General features: G+C 39.4%; 1 protein-coding gene and 1 long non-coding RNA gene across 3 annotated transcripts; one reads left to right on the top strand and one right to left on the bottom strand.

Annotated features, from left to right (window-relative positions):
- Positions 1-8,027, bottom strand: LOC121704657. Its single transcript, XR_006030607.1, has 3 exons — positions 7,945-8,027; positions 704-954; positions 1-446 (listed from the first exon to the last, which is right to left on the bottom strand). It is a non-coding gene; the product is annotated as an uncharacterized LOC121704657 (long non-coding RNA).
- On the top strand, positions 1,254-16,269 carry hsd3b7 (hydroxy-delta-5-steroid dehydrogenase, 3 beta- and steroid delta-isomerase). 2 transcript variants are annotated; one of them, XM_042085056.1, is made up of 9 exons: positions 1,254-1,376; positions 1,514-1,580; positions 1,687-1,861; positions 6,864-7,146; positions 9,438-9,593; positions 11,736-11,844; positions 13,460-13,559; positions 14,037-14,199; positions 14,701-16,269. In XM_042085056.1, the coding sequence occupies exons 4-9, from the start codon at positions 6,987-6,989 to the stop codon at positions 15,117-15,119; spliced, it is 1,107 nt and encodes a 368-aa protein (XP_041940990.1). In that variant the 5' UTR covers positions 1,254-1,376; positions 1,514-1,580; positions 1,687-1,861; positions 6,864-6,986; the 3' UTR covers positions 15,120-16,269. The 2 variants fall into 2 exon arrangements, with proteins under 2 accessions (XP_041940990.1, XP_041940991.1); XM_042085057.1 differs by lacking the exon at positions 1,687-1,861.
- Positions 16,270-21,820: the final 5,551 nt, after the last annotated feature.

Raw genomic sequence — 21,820 nt, 5'->3', positions numbered from 1 at the left:
TGGTTTATTATCTTAAAGTGCAAGGGTGCTAATATGTTTGGCCCTGGCTGTACACGCTTTGCTTTAATCTTGATTTACAAGGTTTTTATGTTGGCATAGCGAAGTAACTTCAAATTCAAAACATTTTAAAGCTATGCATTTTGCACCAGCATTTTGATGATTATGTGTACCAGACAGAAAACAGCTAAATGTCAAAGATGCTTTGAATTCTAATAAGGGTCCATTTAGACGAAAGTACTTTAGTGGCATTTTGTCATTGGTGGTTTGCAGTGTCTTTCTGAAGGACACACTGGTGCACATTAGGTGGAATCCAATTTTGGACATCTGAGACTAGATTTCACCACCTTGTCATCATCAGATCTACCGGCCGCAAACATTAATAGCCTAGTATGGCCAAATATTTGTCATAATTCAATCAATATCAATGGGGCCACCCATGCCACACTCTAATGAAAAACACAGAAAAGAATTATTCATATGTTAGTCAAACATGTATTTTTGTCATTTAATAGCATTGCCCAATCCTTCAGAGCCATCTCCACATGGCATAAGCATTCCAATACAATAATACAACTGGTCAATTATTGAACAGGTGAAAAAATATCTTTATCTTCAACACCGAACTCAACACAGAACTTAACATGGCAACTTAACATGAAGAGTTCAGATGCAAAATTTCTATGTGTAGAGAGCATTCACTCACCATCGTTACCTAATTTTTGACAGAGGCAGAGTTTAGAGGCTTTTGCATCTGAACTCTTCATTTGTCTCCAGAAGGGAACATCTGGCTTCTCTTGGAAATTACTTGGAAAAACATCAGTGTGGCCCAAATGCCTGCCAGAAATGGTGATGAATGGGCGTGGCATAAACAACTCAACTGGATGATGGATTAGGTGGAATCCAAATGGATGAGTTGGCTCATGCTGGCAGTGATGGCATTCCAGAGATCAGCACCTGTGGATCCATGGATTTGTGCCATTGCATTTTTCAGTGCTGCAGAAAGGTTGGGCTGTGCAATGAAATAAGGTGATATAAGGTGCCACTGGCATGGTGACCAAAATGTTTGGCATATAGGGAAATTGTCTACCAAACTTGAGAAGAGTCCAGAGATGTGTGCAACGTGCGGTATATTCATTATGACCTACATTTTGTCTGTCTATGCATCTGTTTAGGGCTGTCACCTGACTTCCTGTAAAATGAGGAAATGTGTGTGGGCTGAGAGATAAAAATACAATGAATTCAAATTAAGACTCCATCTCAAAAAAATCACCAGCAACACAGCAAGGAGACCTGAAACTGATACTTGAATAATTGAAAGAATGAAAGAAAACAACACGGAGAAATGCCTGCACAGGAGGGAAGCATTGTTTATCACGGTAAATTTGACACTGTTTTATGAAACAGACTGTATGTGTGTGCCAACACTTCAGTCCATGGTTTCCTGTCAGGCAAAGAGTTCTGAAATTGCATTTGTAGAGAAACAGTTTAACTGTCTCTGACATGTGTGTGACAGGGGATGTGGGTATGCAACAGCAGACAGGAATTACAGACAAGAAGAGACTGAAGAGCATGGCAAACAGGTTAAGAGAAGAATCCTCTCATATTACATGTATGCTGTCTGATATGGATTTGTTTGCATAAAGATATTTTAAATAGATAATTCATGATGGTGTCTTTCGATTCCAGTGACTGTTGAAGGGTACAGTTTAATCAAAGCCTGGTCTAATCTTAATCAAGCTTTTTAAAGTCATCTCATCCAACAATCAGTAAAGGCAGCAAGACTCCATTTCCAGCTGTTTAAAAAACCCCAGGCTACCAGAGATTCTGTGTGTTGCACTGGGGGATGTTGTTGGGAAATCAGGTGAGGCCATTCAAATAGAACTTTATTTTCAATTTGTTTTGGGGTAATATGAGAGCATCATTGTATTGTACAATTCCTCAGTTACACAGCAGAAATAAACCTCTCATGACCAAATGTAAACACTGCATGACAGCATGCCAGCTAAATGAATAATTAAGTTTAGGCATGGGTTACACAGAGACTCATGGGAGAAATGTTCCGCAACTTTGTTTAAACTTTTTGTTTTTTACAGTAAAACAGTCTTAGGTCACATTTATGAAATGAGAGACACTTAGACATAACCTTCTGGCAAACACTATGACAGAATATGCTAAAAATTCCAAATATGATTCAAATGCGATTCAAATAATCAGATTAGATCAGTCAGATACAGGTTCACAAAAAGCAACAGCCCTACAGGCCTGTTTTAATTGTATCACAATGAAGTGAAAAGATAATTGAATGATTTGAAAGACTGAATAAATATTGCCCTCTGTCACTTTGTCCTTATCCTGTATTACCCTCTTGCTTATCTCTAATACTTGGTCCTTGAATGTGATTCCAGGTACAAAGTCATCTAACAAAACTAGAACAAGAACTTGACTTTGACCTAGAGATTGAACACTCTGTTTGCTGTCCTTTCTACAGTTCAGAACAACTACAGATGCCTTTGCTGTTGCATTAACAATTCTAATTCTGTAATTCAAGGAGTAGGCCTAGCCCATAGTTGTTACATGACCTCACATTGCATGCATGAGTATGTAGGCATCAAGAGATTTTTATACAAATTACCCAATATCAATACAAGAATGTTTTCATGTTGAACCTGTGCATGTAGTGGGTGGTAAATATTAATATTTAGGGGCAAATTCTCCCATGTGCGTAAAGGTGCGTAAGTAAACAAAAAACGTGCAACCAAGCGTTTTTCAGCCTGTGCTTATTCTGCCATTCTGCCTGTGCTTATTCTGCCATTAGTCTGCCATTTACGTGCCATGGAGCCAGTTAGGCGCTTTGGGTGGAGCTACTCCAAAATCCGGGTGTTTCTTATACAACTCTTGCATACATTCTGCCACTGACATTGGGCCAAATTCTCCCATTCGCACTTAAGCCCTTTTTTGCATGCTTCCAATTAGGCACTTTTCAATTACATGCATTCACCCATTCCCGCATCTGTCACACTCACAGCGCACAAGTTCGAAATCAAGACGGCCTTATGAAAGAGGTGTGATTTATTTAAAATAGAACCAGACTGATCCACCACCTCATTCATTTAGGTTGCTATGAAAACGTGGAACGTAGACTCTCTCATTGACCTTTTGAATGCTATTTAAATCCAGAAAGAGCACAAACCAGTCTTTGATTTTGAAAATGTAAACAAGGTGAACTGGGTAACACTTTACAATAATGGTACACTATTTAGCATTAATTAAGTATTAGTTAAGCATTAACAATCACTTATTAAACACTTTTTAGTTAAGCATTCACAAACACGCATTAATCATTATTAAGTATGTTTCCAACATTACTTAAGGGTTGACAGTGACACATGTTTTTTCTTTTTTTCGTGTGTTCCTTTGTTATAAATTATGAATTCCCCATATCCTAAATAGTTACATCTACGTTACTAAGGGTACGATTCATATGTGCAAATAGTAAATTAATTCATAATTCCTAATGTTTACATCCTGATGATGAATTCATAATGAACTAGAGATTATGTCAATGTTACTTTAGGTGAATACCTCACGTATTTAATTGGCAATTCAATGTTATTCAGACTTCATATAGGCCTACTGTTTGCCAGCTAGTAGACAGTCCTGTACAATGAATACATCTCCCATCTCCTCATGCACCTTAGAGCAGTTGTTCTTAACTGGTCTGGCTTTGGGACCCACAATTTCCCATGTTCATGAAGTCGTGACCCATATATTTTTTTTAGCGTTCAAGCCAACGGACACCATGAGCTACATGGTAAGACATACAAAATGCCTAGTTGTAGGCCTACTTGTTTGGTATGTGGTGATGTTTGCCATTACATTTGTGAAGCCTTCAACTCCTGATGTCACCTTTCAAAACACTCGGCAGGTTTGTTTTTGACAAGGGTGCTTTGTTTCTATGTGGCATTTTAGTTTTGATTGTTTCATGCTCTCATGTGCCAGCAATTCACTGCACGCCACACTGGGGTTTCTGTCCCATTTTGTTCTATCTGAAAGGTCTGATATTAGATCTGATAAGGTAGCATTTTAAATATGCGGGGGTTTTTTTACCACAAGATCCGGCCCAGAACGGTTCCGCGACCCACTTTTGGGTCCCGACCCACCATTTAAGAAACACTGGCTTAGAGGCCCAGGGTAAGATTTTGCCTGAAGTCATCCATACACTTGCGCTGATGCCTTCCTCGATTTGTGAATGGGAGAATGTGTGTAACTGAAAGGTGCGTAACTGGAAGCGCGTAAAAAAGGAGAATTCGGCCCTTAGCGTAATGGTTGGCAACCACTGTTTTTTTCTAAATGTCATACCATTCAATTGGTTTAATATAGAATGTAGGCATGTTTTGCCTTTCTCTGCAATGTAGGCCTAGCTTAGGCCAGGACTACATTTTGCTCCCGGGAAAACTTCCCAATTTAAAGGAACCGTATGTAAGAAAAATATTTCAATTAATCATAAAATGGCCCTGATATGTCACTAGACATTAAGAAATAATGTTCACTTCAAATACTTATATCACTGACAACAGTAGTCCGGCCAGGATATTGTCATTTAAAAAGTGAAGTTGCAGCCCTCAACTGATGTTGATGTTGTGTTTTGTCATGTCATGTTGTGTTTTGGCCTGAGGCGCCACCCTCCACCTATCTACTAATCACAAAGTCAGTAGTGTTTTGCCATCCGGGTTGGCAACCTCGAGTCAGGGGGGAGGGGGAGGGGATACACCGCTCTTCAGTATTTTGAAAGTGATTGCAGTACCAGTTTTGGCCACAATCTTACATATGGTTCCTTTAAATGTAGCCTAAATTCTCAACATGGCTGCAGAGGACCTGTCACTTCTATGCTTACGCTAATGGCCTAATTGTATTCAAATTGCCCCAAAACGTGCCAGTCAGTCATATGGGTCATTCTATAATTCGAGGATACATTTCAAGTGTAGAGAACCCAAAAAAATTTAATGAGTTTTTATCATTAAACTTTTTTATAGTCAGAACACGTTAACATGACAAGTATTTGCTGAGCTTAAACCTGTAAGACTTCAAGTATTTATTTGAAAAAATTATGTATAACAGAAAAATCTGTCAACTCTGTTAGAGACAAACTAGTAAATTATATTTAGCAAATGTGATACATTTTTAAATTATGCCTCCCTAAAAGAACTTGTGTCTCTACAGTCACTCTACAGTCAAGCAAAAACAAATTGCTTTATACATTTTTAAAAGAAATCCTGTGGTAAAAATATTACTTGTAACACATCTTCTGATATAGGCTATATCTGAACCAAAACATAGGACTATTTAGTCATCATTTTAAGAGAATTAACAGATTTAAACAAACAGAGTTGACGGTTATTGACAGGTTAACACAGAGTTGACAGCATGTCATTGTCAACTCTCTTCTTATTAATCTATGCAGAATTAACACAGAATTAACAGAATTGACGATAACAGAGTGGACATTTCCCATCATTTTGTGGCTTAGCTCTACATCCTAACCTCAAACTACTGTATGATATGTATAAAACCAGAATTTCATGGAATTTAATCATATTATTGTTTTTTTTTAATTGACTCCTATAACACAACAACAGAGTTGACGAACAATTAATCTAGTATTTAAATTAATGAGAGAAGAAACTTAACATATCTCACTGCCTCTCCAAAGTTTCCTGTCAAACATTGACATCTCTCTGTGTAGGTGTCATGCTTCATATTCAAAGTCTTTGTGGATTTTAAGCAGTTTTATAACAGAGTTAACAGAGCTGAGTTTGAGACTTTTTTTATTTTATTTAAATCTTGCATAATACATTAAATAGACATTGTATGTAACTGATGTTAAGCTATAACAGTTAGGCTAAATTAATCTCCAAAAATAGATCATTATACTTGTTTAGACTAGACTAGACTAGACTAGACCTAGACTAGACTAGAGTTATGTTCAGTCAAGTTGAATGCATGAATCTGTTGTCAGAGACAGTCGATAGTATGGGGTTTAGAAGTCATTTAGTTAATATTTTGTGAATAAATTGGGTCTAAAATAGCTAAATATAAAGCATTGTTTTTGGTGAAAGGTTGTGTTTATTATAATTGTTCAAAATTGATTCCATAAAGATTTATTTTTTGATAATAGCCTAACTAAATCTTTATCATGGAGACGCGAAATGTAACCCGAATTAGAGAATGACCCTGCTGTTTCACAAAGAGGCAAGAGACAAGAGGCAACATTTGTCATGACCGGACATAGCCTACATTTCTGGTTGCCAGGTAGGCTATCGTAGGAGGCAACTGCATCAGCAACCAGGCAAAAGGCCTACATCGATTATTTTTGTAACCTAGGTTCCGTGACACCAGTAGGAAGAACTTTTGATTGTTTAATTTAAGTGTAGCCTAATGTTTTTGTCTGTTTGTTTGTTTGTTTGCTTTTAACTCCTCTGAAGAAAGCCTTTCGCACTGGAGTTTGCAGGCCTATGGCAATAGCCTATTCTATTTTGGACACTGCAGGTTTTTATTCGATTCTTATTACTTATTACTTATATTCGATGAACACAGCGAGCTAGGCTAGGCTAGGCTACTGTTGGGAAACTTTAACAATTTCTAAGCAAACTTTAGGTCGCGAAAACTAGCCTACCCAAGAATATCCAGCCTGTTCTGCCTAAACGCACGATGAAACATGATAGACGAACGTGTGTGTGCGTGCGCGTGCTCCTGTGCTGTCAAATTCATCTAGTTTAGGCCACGCCCCTCCCTCCCAGTTTCAACTCCCTACATAGCCGCTGCAGCGTATCCAACTGTACCAAATGCCGTCTTTCTCCTTACAGGTGAAGTTTGACTGGATAACGAAGATATAGCCTACACGGACTGCTGCTAGTGTTAAAGGAGATAGATTCGAGAGTGGACTACGGCTACCGAGTTCGAAACAGCAAATCCAACGACTGACGACAATGTCCAGCGAAAGCACGGGTCTCGTCTATTTGATCACCGGGGGATGTGGTTTCCTTGGACAGCACCTGTTACAAGTTCTTCTTGAGAAGGAGAACCACATATCAGAGATTCGCCTATTTGATAAACACATTGACGCTAGTCTACAGGATCAAAGCACAGGTGAGATATCCACAATATGCCGACCAATGATTTCAGTGCTGCCATATAGCGTTCAACAATCTATTACTTCTTTAGAGCGGAAGATGAATAGGCCTAAATGGGAATTGAATAAACAAATTCGGGCTACTCAAGCAAGTAGTAAAGCTAATAACCAGATATACTCCAATTCTCTGTGGAAAAAATGGTATTGTATTATGTAAATTTAAACTGCTACAACAAAATTCCCTGATATTTCATGACTTTGCTCCAAAAATGATCAAATTCCCTGACTTTTCATGTCTGGAATAGGCTAGACTTTCCAAAATTCCATAATATTCTAGAAATTCCATGACCCGTGGGAACCCTGAAAGTAGCTTAGGCTAATAAAGAGGAAGATATCAGCATGTAATGTAGCCAGATTGTTGGTTTGTGTTGTTTGTATTTAGACATGACTTATAGCCTAGGCAGTTGGACAAAAAAAGGAAAGTCCTATATTCTGGTCCAGTGGGAGTATCCTACACTAGCCTACATTCTTGCACTTCAGCAGAATAATTGACTGAAGTCGATATATGGAACTTTAAGTAACAGTAGCTTACTCTAAAGAAATGTACCTGTTTGAAGTGGGGAGAGGTTTTCGATTGGTCTTAGGATGATGTAATAAAACAAAAAAACGTCTGACTTCTCAGTCAGTCAACAGGATTCATATAGATATACCGAGATGCCGAGAGATATAGCCTATATTCACACAGTAGGTTATCAGAACAGGGTGGTAACATGTCATTTAACATTTAAGAAGAAAAATCATAGGAAACCACACACCTTGGTGACGAGCATCCTTGTGAATGACTGCCATGGGTGTATGGTCAGTGCCAGGATCATTTCCCATTCCTCTCCAACATTTCCTGCCCTGTTGACCTGGTGCCTCCGGATCTTATGGGCTGCATGGAGGCGAAGTCACCAGTGTTTTCAGTTTCATGAGTCAGGAAGCTTTTTATATAATCAGTATGGTCACAGCATTTTTAAAGGGTATTTTTTTCCATATAATTTTATGTGCAGAAAAAAGGTATTTTAATGCTGTTCACCATGTTATGACTATGACCTGATATCAGCTTCATGCGGCCAATGCCACAGCAGTTCATGCCCCAAGATTTACCACAGGCAGTCTCTGTATTATGAGCCTGTTTGCCTGTAATGAATGACTGATTCAGCCGTAAGGGCCTTGCTGCATCCACTTGTTTAGCGCAACAGTTCAACACAGTTCATACAGTCCAACAGTGCCTTCCAGACAACAAGTCTGCATTGGAGGCACCGTCTTAGATAAGATTATGTAGAAGAATGGCTGATAATCGTATCTCATAGAGTGTAGGAAAACATTTTTGATCTGAATGTATTTAGAGCAACCCCAAACAAAAAAGGAAACCCAACCCTCATCTGGGGAATATCCCCACAGTTTGGGGTCCACTTTGAACTGTCAGAGAACACCTCCGCGTAGAGACATCAAAGCACAGTGACTTGAAACTGCCTTTGTATTTACAGTTCAGTGAACTTTATAATAGGCTGTGGGCTTTAGATGTAATTGCAAACTGTGTGGTGAGGAGTGGTGTGGTGGTCTTGTCACCCATTACTTTACATTGCAGTGTGATGATAGGTTGTGTGGAGGTGTAATGTGTATTTTTGAAGCATTCTAGGGCGTCTATGGCCAGAGCTGCCTGGAAGTTTGTGCTCTTCGGTTGTTTATGGGGTGGAAGTAGTACACAACAGTGACAGGAGCTGTTTGTCATTTAAGAAGACAATGCGGATGCAGTGTAAATGGGGTAGAGGAAATAAACATCAGGACAAATGTTCTTGAGGCTCTTGCCAGCACACTATTTCAGGCTGACACACTTCCACGGTCACGTAGAAGTTCAGGTCAGGCGGAAGTTTGTGGGTGCGTAACAGTCTGTAATTTCTGTTCCTTTTAAAGAAAGCGGTAAATAATATAGTTTACATGAAGCAAACAAAGACATAATGGTTTTCAAGACTTCCACATTCCTCTGTAGATTTCCAGTCAGTATAGCTGCAATTATGGTAAAGAGCACATGTAAACACTCTTTAACTCCATTTCATTGACAACAATCAACCATTTCAGTTCATTAAAAAGGCCACTCACAACTATATACTTGAAATTGCTTCAATGAGTGCTGCTATACTGGCTTTATTGAGTTCTAAATGTTGCCTTGGGATAGTAACTTGCTGGCTTCATCCCTTCACAGTCTCAATCTGTTACTCCCCCCCTCCCCCTTCTCTCTCTATCTTGGCCCTCTTTTGCTTAGATCGGGTGAAAGTGACTGTGATCCAGGGAGATATCACTGATTACCCCAGTGTGGTGGATGTCTCTAGGGGAGCCGACCTGGTCATTCACACAGCCAGCCTGGTGGACGTTTGGAACAGAGTCCCTGAGAGACTCATACAGGCTGTCAATGTGCAAGGTGAGTTACAAAGAAAACAGTTGGAGAGGTTGAAAGAGGGGACAACAAAGTGGAAGGGTGAAGCAGACTGGCAGAATTGTGTGGAGAGGGGTGGTGGTGGGAGGGGGGCCGGAGGGGATTAGAATGGGGAGTGGAATAATTGCAAGGAAAAGGGGAAGAAAACAACTATTAACAATGTAGAAAAAGAAGAAAGAACAGGATATGGTGAACACAGGAGGGAGGAAGAGAGGGAAATAGAAGCAGACTTTTGGAATTTGCATTTAGGGGGAAAAAAAGCCTCCTTAACCTCAAGCCAGTTTCCACAGTAATTGTCACTCAGTTCCCAAAAGTCGCGCTCTACTTTCCGCGTGTGTTTGCATCTGAGTCATCTCTGCCTCTGGCTCCTGTCAATAACTGCAGTGTCGCTTAAAGGTGAAACAGAGATACATGTGCATTGGTGGGAATGCTTTCTGGAGGGTGTTCACCTGTCAGACTGTTTTGACTGGTAATATTTTATGCATTTTACAAATTCAGTGGATAATATTCTTTGGTTCCTTCCATGTTCAGAGCCCCAACAGACTTATTTTAGAATACTCTTACGAGGTCACTTAACTTAGATGTTAATGCAGCACTTTTTAACATTATGCTATCTTAGTTACTCAGCGCCTCTTCATAATAAGATAGAATTAAGTGTGAAACATTACTCAAAATGCTGATCAGGTCTATGAAATGTAAACTGTAGTGAAACAGATGGCTAGGTTGAATGTAGATTTTTTGGCTTGATTTTATTTTCTATTTTTATGAGGGACAGCTATTCCTGAACATACTGTCAAGATGATGTCATAAAGTGCATTGGTGAAGTGACAGTCCTTTCCTGTTTTTCTAGACAAGGCACTGTATTATATATCTCATGACTGAGTTAGTATCCGGGCATCACGTGTATAACAGGGATTACAGTAGGTTATTTAGCTGGCATGACTCACTGAGGTGCACTCCATTCGTGGCCTACACAGAAAGCCATCTGAATACATGGAGACCTGCTGCATATATAAACACACTGAACTAAATGGAGACAAACAAAGCAATAATCAGACGGCGCATTTTCCCTAGTCGAGCTCTGCCAACCTACCAGTCCCACCTCAGTTTTCACTGGGATTATGGTCTGGAAACTGCTGAGTATAGCAATCCTATACCAATCAGTAGCGATTGGTTTAAGGCTAATTCAATTGTTTCAAAATTAACCTGAGGCCTGTGCCAAGGATGCAGTGACCAGACACAATCCCCAATAGAGACCCTATTCACACAGTGAGCTGGGGACTGGTTCCACTTGGCTACATTTACCCAGATGAATAGAGGTTTATTGTGTTTTGTCAGAAATGTGTCTGCCATCTGTTGAGACTTTTTAGTGAGCCAGAACACAAAAGGTTTTTCAGCACACCAAGACAAAGACTCATGATTGGTTTATAGACACTCTGTATTAAGTTATGTATTGAGTCTTTCTATAGGTTTTATTATTGAAACTATAGAATAACAATATTGAGGTAGAATCAAAGTGATGCTTTAATGACAATATAGGCAGTGCACAATGTACAGACAATGTAAATATTTACACAAAGTATTTACATATTTACAGACAGGACATTTTAGATTTTATAGACATTTTTTGTACACTACTGTTTTCCAGCTTGTGTTGTGTCCAGCTTTCCAGCTCTGAGGTCAGAAGTTCCATGTGGAGCTCAAATTACTCTATTCATGCCAACATCTGAGTCAGTCATTACCTCTTCACCTTGGAACTTCAGTACCTCTTTTGACCTTGGAGCTTCCCATTTCCAACAGAAATTACAATTTGATGCATTGGGGATCACTTTGGGGATATTCACAGTTTTGTGTATCATTAAGTTGATTTGGAATGATAGGTGTATATGTAGTTTTTTTTTGCTAAAGTCAAGAGAACTTTATTTTTCTTAACTTCATGTGTAGTTAAGCACAAGCATACATACACACATGAATTCCACACTTTAAGAGCACTCTATCATCTGTTTGAAGCTTTAACAAACAAACATTCATCCACATTTCCATATCCTCATCTAAATGAGTGAACACATGGTATTTGACATTTCTCTCTCTCTCTCTCTCTCTCTCTCTCTCTCTCTCTCTCTCCAGGCACGGAGAACATGATCAATGCCTGTGTGGAAAACGGGATTCAGTATTTAGTGTACACCAGCAGTATGGAGGTGGTGGGACCCAACGTGAAAGGAGATCCTTTCATTAGGTGAGTTTCTTTTGTATGTACAGTATACTGTTCTGCTGGGCTATTTGTGCCATTTGAGCTGCATCTGTCTTCAATTTCCTGTCATATATGCCTGTGAGGGTGTTGCGCGTGGGTCTTGTTGTCTGTTTACACATCTCTTCATCGGCGTGCGTGCCGTCTGGCGTCATTCATGAGACTTCTAGCTTATCCACCCTGCCTCTTTGATTTCAAACCATGTGGGTAGAAAATGGACGCAGGGTATTGGATCTTATTTGGGTTTGGGGAGGTCTTGGAAGAAAGGGTTTTGCTCAGTAAATATGTTATTGTGTTTTCAGTTTTAAACTCTTGTCCCAACTCTTGTTGCTCTACATTGAGGGCCCATGGGGATGGCAGCCCACAGAACGGGCCACATTTTCCACATAGTTGAGAAGCCTGCCATTATTTAATTTAGAACATTCAGCCTCAGGACATTCCAGAATAGACAGGCTGAAGTACAGCGAGGCCCAGAGATGTGTAACACTAACCAGATGCCCAGGACATCTCACTCCGTATGGCATAGTGGCAGTATCATTCGCTTTTTCTGCCTCGCACTCTGCGTTCAGAAACGTAAATACTCGCCACTAAATGTTATCTCTGCCTCTGCATATTTCTTTGTATATGGAATTTCAATTATGTCACACAAGACGCCAGATCCTTTACAAGTTGCTTGATACAAGGTTGCAGTCACAGGAGAACAACGTTTCAGTGTTTGTGCAGTACATCTGATGAGCTATTGTTGACATTAGAGTGACTCGATGTTAGGGCTTGTAAGGGAGACGTCTAAGCCTGCCTATAATAAAAGCTGTGCCATAATAATGTTACACAAGCTCACATTTAACACATTAGTGATAAGCAACATAAGAAGCATACTTTTATTCAGTTAAGTATATAGGTCAATTTCAGTTGAAGTCAGAGATTACAGTTACAAACGGTTCATATCTTCCTGCGGATGTTCTGGATTGTTCTTTTAATCACCCTGTTTTGTGGGACCTGCCCTGAATCAGTTGATATCTGTGCATGTACAGGCCTGAATGTCCTGAACAGCATAGTTGTAGCTACATTTTTTCAATGGCATTGTGGTGTATGTCATCATAAATGGTGTTTTTTTGTGTGTGTGTGTGTGTGTGTGTGTGTGAGAGAGAGAGAGAGAGAGAGAGAGAGATACCAAATGTATGCCCTCTGTGGAGACATAAGCACACATGCTAAACCACCCATTCCAGCTGTGTTTTTTTAATTGACATCAAAGAGTTTTCAGTCTAGTAAAACACTCACAGAGGTTATCAACATAAACACTACAGGATACAGACTACAGGATATTAATTCCCGGGCACTGTCCAGCTGGTCGCTTTCATTTCCCACATCTGGTCTTTTAGAATTAGTTCCATGCATTCTTCAATTGCATCTGGTGTCCACTAAAATACTTGGCTCCCAATTGTTTAAACACTTTTCTGTCATCTTTTCTCCTTCCCTCCCCCACACACATCACCATCTTCTCTTTACTACACTTTATCGCTACAGTACACACCCTGTATGCATGCCCTTCCATACCGTGTCCAACCGTCAAGTGGGTTTAATCCTCCATCTCTCCTTTCAACAGGGGTGACGAAGATACAAAGTATAATATTTTCCATGACATGCCCTATCCCAGGAGCAAGGCGGCCGCAGAGAAACTGGTGCTGGAGGCCAATGGAAAAAAGGTACCAACCCATTTGAGGGCCTTTCAGGCTTCATACTGTATGTTGTATGTTTGGTGGACATCTTGCAATGTAAAGTGACAATTTGACTTGAGGAGGAGTACAAAATGGCTAGCCATGTTACTGCTAATGCAATACAATACAATACAATACAATACAACACAACACAATACATACAATACAATACAATACAACTACACTAATATCACAGGTGTTTATCACAGAGTTCTAGATTATCAGGATTATGAAGGAAAGCAAGGGAGGACAGCAAAGGGGTGTGCCATTCAAGAGTCGTTATATAACTGCATTCTAAAAAACATACTATAACAGTAGGCACCACTCCACCCAGCTGGTAACATTTTGGCTGCTTCCCTCAGGAAACTGTACCCTTTAAACCAACTTTTAATTCCTATGAAAAATTACATTATATGACATTTCTTTCTATCTGTTTCTCTTCCTCTCACTCTCTCTTTGCTGCAGGTTAAGGGTGGAGGCCCTCTGTACACATGCTCCCTCAGGCCTACCGGTATCTATGGTGAACAGCATCAGCTCATGAAGGAGTTTTACCAGAATGGGGTGCGAACTGGAGGATGGCTGATTATGGGTGTCCCCCGCGAAACAGAACATGGGCGGGTATATGTCGGTGAGTCCCATAAATCTGTCATAAATCAGTCAAGGTTATATATGTGTCCAGAGTGTGTGCATGTGAAGGTGGGTCCTTTCCGTCCTGCTGGGAGAGGTGACCTCTGAATGTTCATCTGGGAATGATGTTCAGTTTGTTGTGTGGCAGAATTGTGCAGTGATAATGTCTACATAATTTACCCTCTGAATGGCCAATGTCAATACCATCCAGACTGTCATAATGTCTGGCCATGCCAGGAATGTCAGGAATCCTCCAGCAGAAAGTTAGGCACACCCAGCACAGTTGTTTTCCTTTTCAGTTTTGTGCTTGAGTTGTTTTTTATAACAGAAAGAGAACAGAACTTTGTGCAAACTTTCAGTGAGCTAAAACATACAAGAAAATGGGCCGATACAAAAGGAATAAAGGAGAATTCAAGGAATATGTTGAGCCAAGTAAGAGTACAGTCTCTCATTTGGCTGAAGCAACCTTATCATAACTTCATTTTTAAATCTGCTTTTTTAGGCAACGTGGCCTGGATGCATCTGCTGGCAGCCCGTTCGCTTCGTGAGCACCCTGAGAGGTTGGGAGGGGAAGTGTATTTCTGCTACGATGACTCACCCTACAAGAGCTACGAGGAGTTCAACATGCAGTTCTTGTCAGCCTTCAACTTCCGGCAGCTTCGTGTGCCAGTTTGGCTCCTGTGGTTCATTGCCTGCTTCAATGATCTCCTGCACTGGCTGCTCAAGCCAGTGCACTGCTATGCTCCTCTGCTCAACCGCTACACGCTGGCTGTGGCCTGCACCTCCTTCACCGTGCGCTCCGACAAGGCCCAGCGGCACTTCCAGTACCGCCCGCTCTACGACTGGGAGGAGTGCCAAGCCCGAACCCAGCGTTGGGTAGACACTTTCCCCCTCACCACAGCTGATGCCAAGAATGCCTGATTTATGGCTTGACTCTCTTATAGGCTTCTGTATATTCCTATTTATTTTGTAATTCATACTATATTGTTTATGAGGACACGCTTGTCCTTATTTTAATTAACGGATTAAATACTGGAATGAGTGTAAAGGAAAGTAATCAATACCATTTGATTGCAGCAGATCTCCTGCACTGTTTGTTCTGTTGTTATTGCAGAGAGAATAATCAAAGGACGTTTTAATGTCTCCTATCCATTTTTTTGTTCAGAAAAGTCTGAAAGGAACGTTTAAGAAGGAGAAGAAAGTGTCATAACTTATGTGTATTGTATTACTATTCTACTGTATGTGTATTCTGTTCCAGTTCTTTTTGAGTCTCAAGTTGGTAATGTGAAGTGAACTGTTTGTAGCCCTAAGGTTCTCAGAAAAAGGAAACAATGTGAAAGACAGAGCATGTTGTATGTATGTACATTTTTAATGTGAGAAAAGAAAGTTTGACAGAAAGTGTCTCTTCTTCAGATGTTTTGACTGAAGTGAGATGAATTTGGGTGAACATTGTCTGAAGTATAGTATATGGCATGCCGCTGGTGTGACAATTAAAAGTCTTTATATATTTATAAAAGTCTTTTAAAACAATATTCCCAGATGCCATTTATATTAAGTTGTGGCGAGTTTGGAGATTTAGGCAATACATTGCCATTTGTAGAATATTTGACAATATTGTTCCTTTATGGACATTGCAGTGAAATATTTGGTTAGAGAAGATGCTTGTGTTTTCATCCATGATGCTTGCATTTCTTTATAATCATCCATTACCTCAGTGTCATTACTTTCATCCATAGCATTATCAGTCGATGTATCATCACTTAGACATAACAATATGTAGAGGAAATTGTTTAAAAATGGGGTTATGGTTATATCTGTCTTACTACAGTATTATTTTACAACCATATTGAAAAGGGAGCTGAACTGTAAGTCTATGACCATTCCAAATGTAGTCATTTTAATTGTCAGGTAAACAAGTGCATGTCCTTTGTGTGTTGACAAGGACACAGAAACTCATTCTTGTTATTAAAAGTGTAATTTTGTATTGTGTAATTGAAAAATATATTTATTCTATTATTAACATATATTTATTTAATCTAATTATAAAGACAAATAAATCATTTTATCTTTTCAAAGTTGTGATGCTTTGTGTTACACAATGTTACATTTTATGGTTCGGACAGTATGAACCAATCAACACCAAAATGTTGACTCACCATTTAGAAAACAAAAACAAACAAACAAAACAAAAACAACTGAAAGGAAGATGGAAGGAAGATTTTAGATTCATTCTGGATACAAGACTTTCAAATATTTCAGTGATAGAAATATCTACAAATTTCTTGAATTTCCCCTTGGGATCAATAAAGTATCTATCTATCTATCTATCTATCTATCTATCTATCTATCTATCTATCATCTGGTGCTGCTCAAGTAGCTTACCACTTTGCTTTATTTCTCATTCACCATCTCCTGTGCCTCGTCTCTAGATGAAGGTATAGGTGATCATTTTTACATTTTATTGCCGCTGTCTATGTGGTGTAACAAATAGAGCACTGAATAAAAAATATATCATCTCAGTAATGATTTGGCTGACCAGTGTCACGCTCCAAGGATGGCAAGATGCAAGTGCGAGGCAACTTAGAAGTTTTATTTTCAAAACTGGCAGTGGTGGATGAAGTACACAAATCCTGTACTTGAGTGAAAGTAGAGATACACATGGTCAAATGTTACTCCAGTAAAAGTAAAAGTACTTCTTTTACATTTCCACTTGAGTGGAAGTACAAAAGTACTTGCCTTCAAATGTACTTAAGTATCGAAAGTAAATGTCCTGAAATGTATTATGACTAATAAAGTTGCATTTACTATTGTTGAAATGATTCGGCACAGACATAGGCATTCATTGAGCCTTTCTCCTCCATTCAAGGACAAAATAAGCTAATAATTGTTGTATGTAGAAAGAACTAAAACAAACTAATGTGATATCTTATCTTAAATACTTCAAAGTAACCACATTTTTCTTTGTTGAATGAATTACACTTTCGGATCAAATCAAGATGTTCCCTTTTGTGTTTGATAGTGTCAGATTGTCTATCATTTGCTCGATGGCGTCAAGAGGCTAGTTATGGTAACATCAATATTGTGAAAAGGGGTAAACAAGGTACAGTAAATGGTGGATATGACAATAACATAGGTTATTTAAAGCCTAGCTCACTTAATAGAAAATATACATGTAAGTACACATGTATTTGTACAGTCTTTTTTCCAAAAGGAACTTCAGTTGTACTTCAGCTGTCAAAAAATGTAGTGGGGTAAAAAGTAAGATATTTGGCCTCAAAATGTACTGGAGTAAAAGTAAAAAGTTTAACAAAATTGAAATACTCAAGTAAAGTACAGATACATGAAAAAGCGACTTAAGTACAGAAATTGAGTAAATGTACTCAAGTAATGTCCACCACTGAAAACTGGTTTCACAAAAGCACATGACAAAAGTCACAAACACAAGAGCATAGTCTGTCTTAACAACCAGTAGACTTTGCAATGTGCAAGCCAAACTGAGGGGTTCAAATACAACTGAAAATAAGTGGATACAGGTGCAGGTAAACAATACAGGTGCAATGTAGTGAATACAGGTGCAGGTAAACTATACAGGTGCAGGCAAAACAAGTGATCAGTAGGTGGGCGACGCTGAACGTTGAAATGTCATTGGGCTTGACGAGTGGGGCAATGATGTAATTGAAGTCATTACAACCATTTATGCAGTTCTGTTTAAAAATGAGGCAATTACATAACAGTTACATAACAGTATAGCCAGGTTAAAGTGGGCACCTCAGATAAATTAATAAATAAATATATTCTACGTTAAATTAAAGTCTGCCTTTCCTTCAGGATCACGGTGTTATATAATTATATAATATCACCCCCTGGCCCCACCTTTACTAACACCCGCTATCCCCCCGTTGTCCCTTCCCGAAATTCTCATATCTCCTGTCTGATTCGAGTGCACATGTGTCGGTTCATGCATGCAGATGAAGTCGCTGTGTTTACAGTTGCTGTTCTAGCTAGAGTACATAGATGTTATGTTAATGTCACACAGTCTGTCCACAAAGGAAACCTATAACATGAACGAGCGGAATCTAAGCTTTTAACTGACATTAGCGAAAGTTGCTCTGATAAATGTTTTCGCTAGAAAATTAAAATTGAACTTGTATGTAATTTAATTTGAATTCTGCACACCCATTACTCTTGGTGAAATATCTCACAAACTCTTCACTCAACACATGGCAAGCTTTATATCTCAATAAACAGCAGGCCTTAATGAATATGAAGATATGAAAAAAATCTATAATCGGTTCCCGAGTAATCCGGTTTTGAAATTGCAACAAATTTCTACATGTTCTCCAACTTTTAGGCCGAAATGTAAACAATTTATGTTAGTAGCCTGCATACATGTTTGTAAATTGTTTAGCCAAAGTATCCCATCATCATGGTTGCCAGATTACAGACAGTCCCACCTAAACAGATATGAATATATATTTCTACTGGCATGCTTCCTAGTGACATTAATGCAAAAAAATATGAAGGGAAAACAAATCATACTTTCCCAGATGTGTAGCCCAGAATGAAAAAGAAAGCAATAGCATGTAGCCTATCGATGGCTCTGGCTGAACAACACAGGTGACCACTTCTGCATGACAATCCTGGTACAAATCAATATGGGGACTATTTTGACTGAAAGAGGTGACCAAGAAACTAGCAATTCTTGACCAAAAAACTATTGCTACACCACGATACTCAATATGTTGTCCAACAGTGAGTCATTTTTCTCAGGGTTCCCCCACCTGCCAAATCCCATCACTGAGTATAGCCAGAGAACATTTCAATCTCTTGTGAAAAATAACTGCGACTGAGTTTATCAGGGGGGTATTCCACTTACTCTGAGTTAACTTACCCAGGTTTGTCTCTAAACCACATACTTGGAATATCCGCTAGATCAGCAATTGCAATAACAATATACAGAAATAGTAACAACCATGTTGTCTAGGTTTTTAATTTCTGTGAGGGAAACCCTCAACTATGATACTCAGAGTAGCCTTCAGATTTTCCACATTTTTTAGGCGGTGCTGAGTACAGGTTGTCATAACAAAACATACACATGTCCAAACCACAAAAACATTTAGGATTTCTTTCCCAATACAGAGAAGGGTGTTCCCCCTGGTACACTATGAAGGAAACCCTCAACCATGTGACCACACAATTGAACGGGAATGACAACCATTTTCCGTAGTAATCCTCATAATATTTACGCTGTTAAGGGAGCAAGGGAGACGACAGAGAGAGAAAAGCAAACAGAGATACTGAGTCATACATGTGGTCCTCAGCTTGGACAAATGAAGTCTATTTGCTATGGTTATAAGCAGTGGCTATGATATAAGCAGTGTTTAAATTGGCTTTTGTAAGGAGGGGGAGCCCTTATTTACGGTGAATGGTCATCATTCAAAATCACGCCGTAAAATGACAATGTGTTTTTACACCAAATGGGCTCTTTTTCCAGTATTAATGTAAGGTAGGGCTATTGTTTCATATGTGTGTGTGTGTGGGGGGGGGGGGGGGGTGGTAGGCCCGCAGTAATCCATCCCTGGCCTACTTCATTGTTATTTTTACCTTTAATGTTGTGCCTCTCTTTAGGGTTTTTCTACTAAATGCATAGTTCTATAGCCTACTTCAAAATGACTGATTCTGCACACTTCTGGGTTTACATCTTGAATCTCTACCGCTCCTCAAAACATCTTCCAGGGTCCGTTTCATCGTTATAGATCAGGGGATCATTAGATCTAGAGCTGCACTGGCACAAGCCCTCCTAGGGGGGGTCCGGGCCATGCTCCCCGTAAGAAAATGTTGTATGTATAAGTATACTCTTTTGAGACCGTGAGGGAAATTTGTATAGTATAGTACATATACTCTTTTGAGACCGTGAGGGAAATTTGGTCTCTGCATTTATCCCAATCCGTCAATTAGTGAAACACACTCAGCACAGGTGAAGCACACACTAATCCCGGCGCAGTGAGCTGCCTGCTACAACGGAGGCGCTCGGGGAGCAGTGAGGGGTTAGGTGCCTTGCTCAAGGGCACTTCAGCCGTGGCTTACTGGTTAGCGCTTCGGACTTAACCGGGGTTCGAACCGGCAACCCTCCGGTTACAAGTCCGAAGCGAAACAGTAAGCCACGGCTGCCCCAACACAATATTATACGTATCACAATACAGAATTCAGTCAAACAGCTGTTAAAATTCCATATAACATTGAAGGCAAAGCCTTTAGAATCACACTAAAATCGCCAACTTAAAAGAGGCCTTAGCAGCATCTGCATCAATATCAGCATGGAGTGCCTCACAATAGCGATATTGATTTCTTGACACAACCCTAATGGGGGGTGTAGGGGATTGAAAGTACTGAATGAAGGTGATTATTTATTCTGTTGTCAGACGTTGTTGTAACAACACTGACAACAAGCCAAAGAAGGTTTCTTTTACATTTGAAAACAATTAGTAGGCCTATAGCATCCCTGTTGAACATTCCATGGATTTATGGGAAAAGGATGGCTCATTTAGAACGACTGGTATTAAAGTTGGTTGGTGTTTAAAACGCTTTTGTATTATAGTCCACTGTTGTGTAGTAAACTTTGCCTATTAAAATGCCAAATAAATTTAATTTGTTTTGTAATTTACCAGTTATTCCTTTACCACACTTTATTACACTTTCTGTATCGCGCCTAATAGTGATCACTAACATTGATCACACACATCTGTGTCCGCAAATTAATTTTACTAATTAAATCATGCATTTTTTTTATTTTACTTGATTGTCAAATACAGTCTATCATTGTTGATTGTCTGGAATTTATCTTCGCCTTGCAAGTGCATTGTGTCTCTTTCAATGTTCAAGAAGTGCGTTACCGCCATCCTCGGGACTGAGGTGTGATCTCATTGGGATTAGTTTATACTACTGAAGTGACTGACATCTACTGGCAAGTATCTCTACTGGTTTAACTATTTTGAAATAAACTATTCCTGCTTTTTGTCTGTAGAGGGCAGCAGATGACCGCTTTTTTACCCTCAGCTCACGCCGTTCTGTATTATAGCATAACTTAAAAATTAGGCTACAGGTCCGATTTATTTCCAATTGTTAGACCAGATTCAAGATTCAATACTTTATTGCCATACAACTCGGTGCAAGTTGCTAGGGATTTGCTTCAGTGTGCTCAGAACTTCAACAAAGACACAAACGACACAGAACATATAGATGCATATTATATACGACACAAGACACATGACATAGGCCTATAGCCTACATATACGGTATCCCACACAGGATCACACTTGACACAGGCAGATAAAAAAGCACACCGTTAACAACATACCTGGATGACAGTCCAGGAGGCTATGAGTGACAGGTGTCAGGTTAAAGTGACATGGTGCAGGGATGCAGAGCGCAAATCCACAAACTTTACAATAAATAGATAGCACTAACAAACATTAACAGACAGAGCAGCACAATGCATAGGCACTATGTCGCCATTAGACGGCGCCATCTTTCTCCAACATCTTAGACCAAGTAAAGGGCCATAATCTATACCTACTATGCGATCTGGACTACGATCCATTTCTCGCTCTCTTTACTCACCA

This window comes from Alosa sapidissima, chromosome 3, assembly GCF_018492685.1.
Source record: "Alosa sapidissima isolate fAloSap1 chromosome 3, fAloSap1.pri, whole genome shotgun sequence".
Taxonomy (NCBI): Eukaryota; Metazoa; Chordata; class Actinopteri; order Clupeiformes; family Clupeidae; genus Alosa; species Alosa sapidissima.
This window is presented reverse-complemented; position numbering and strand designations above follow the sequence as displayed.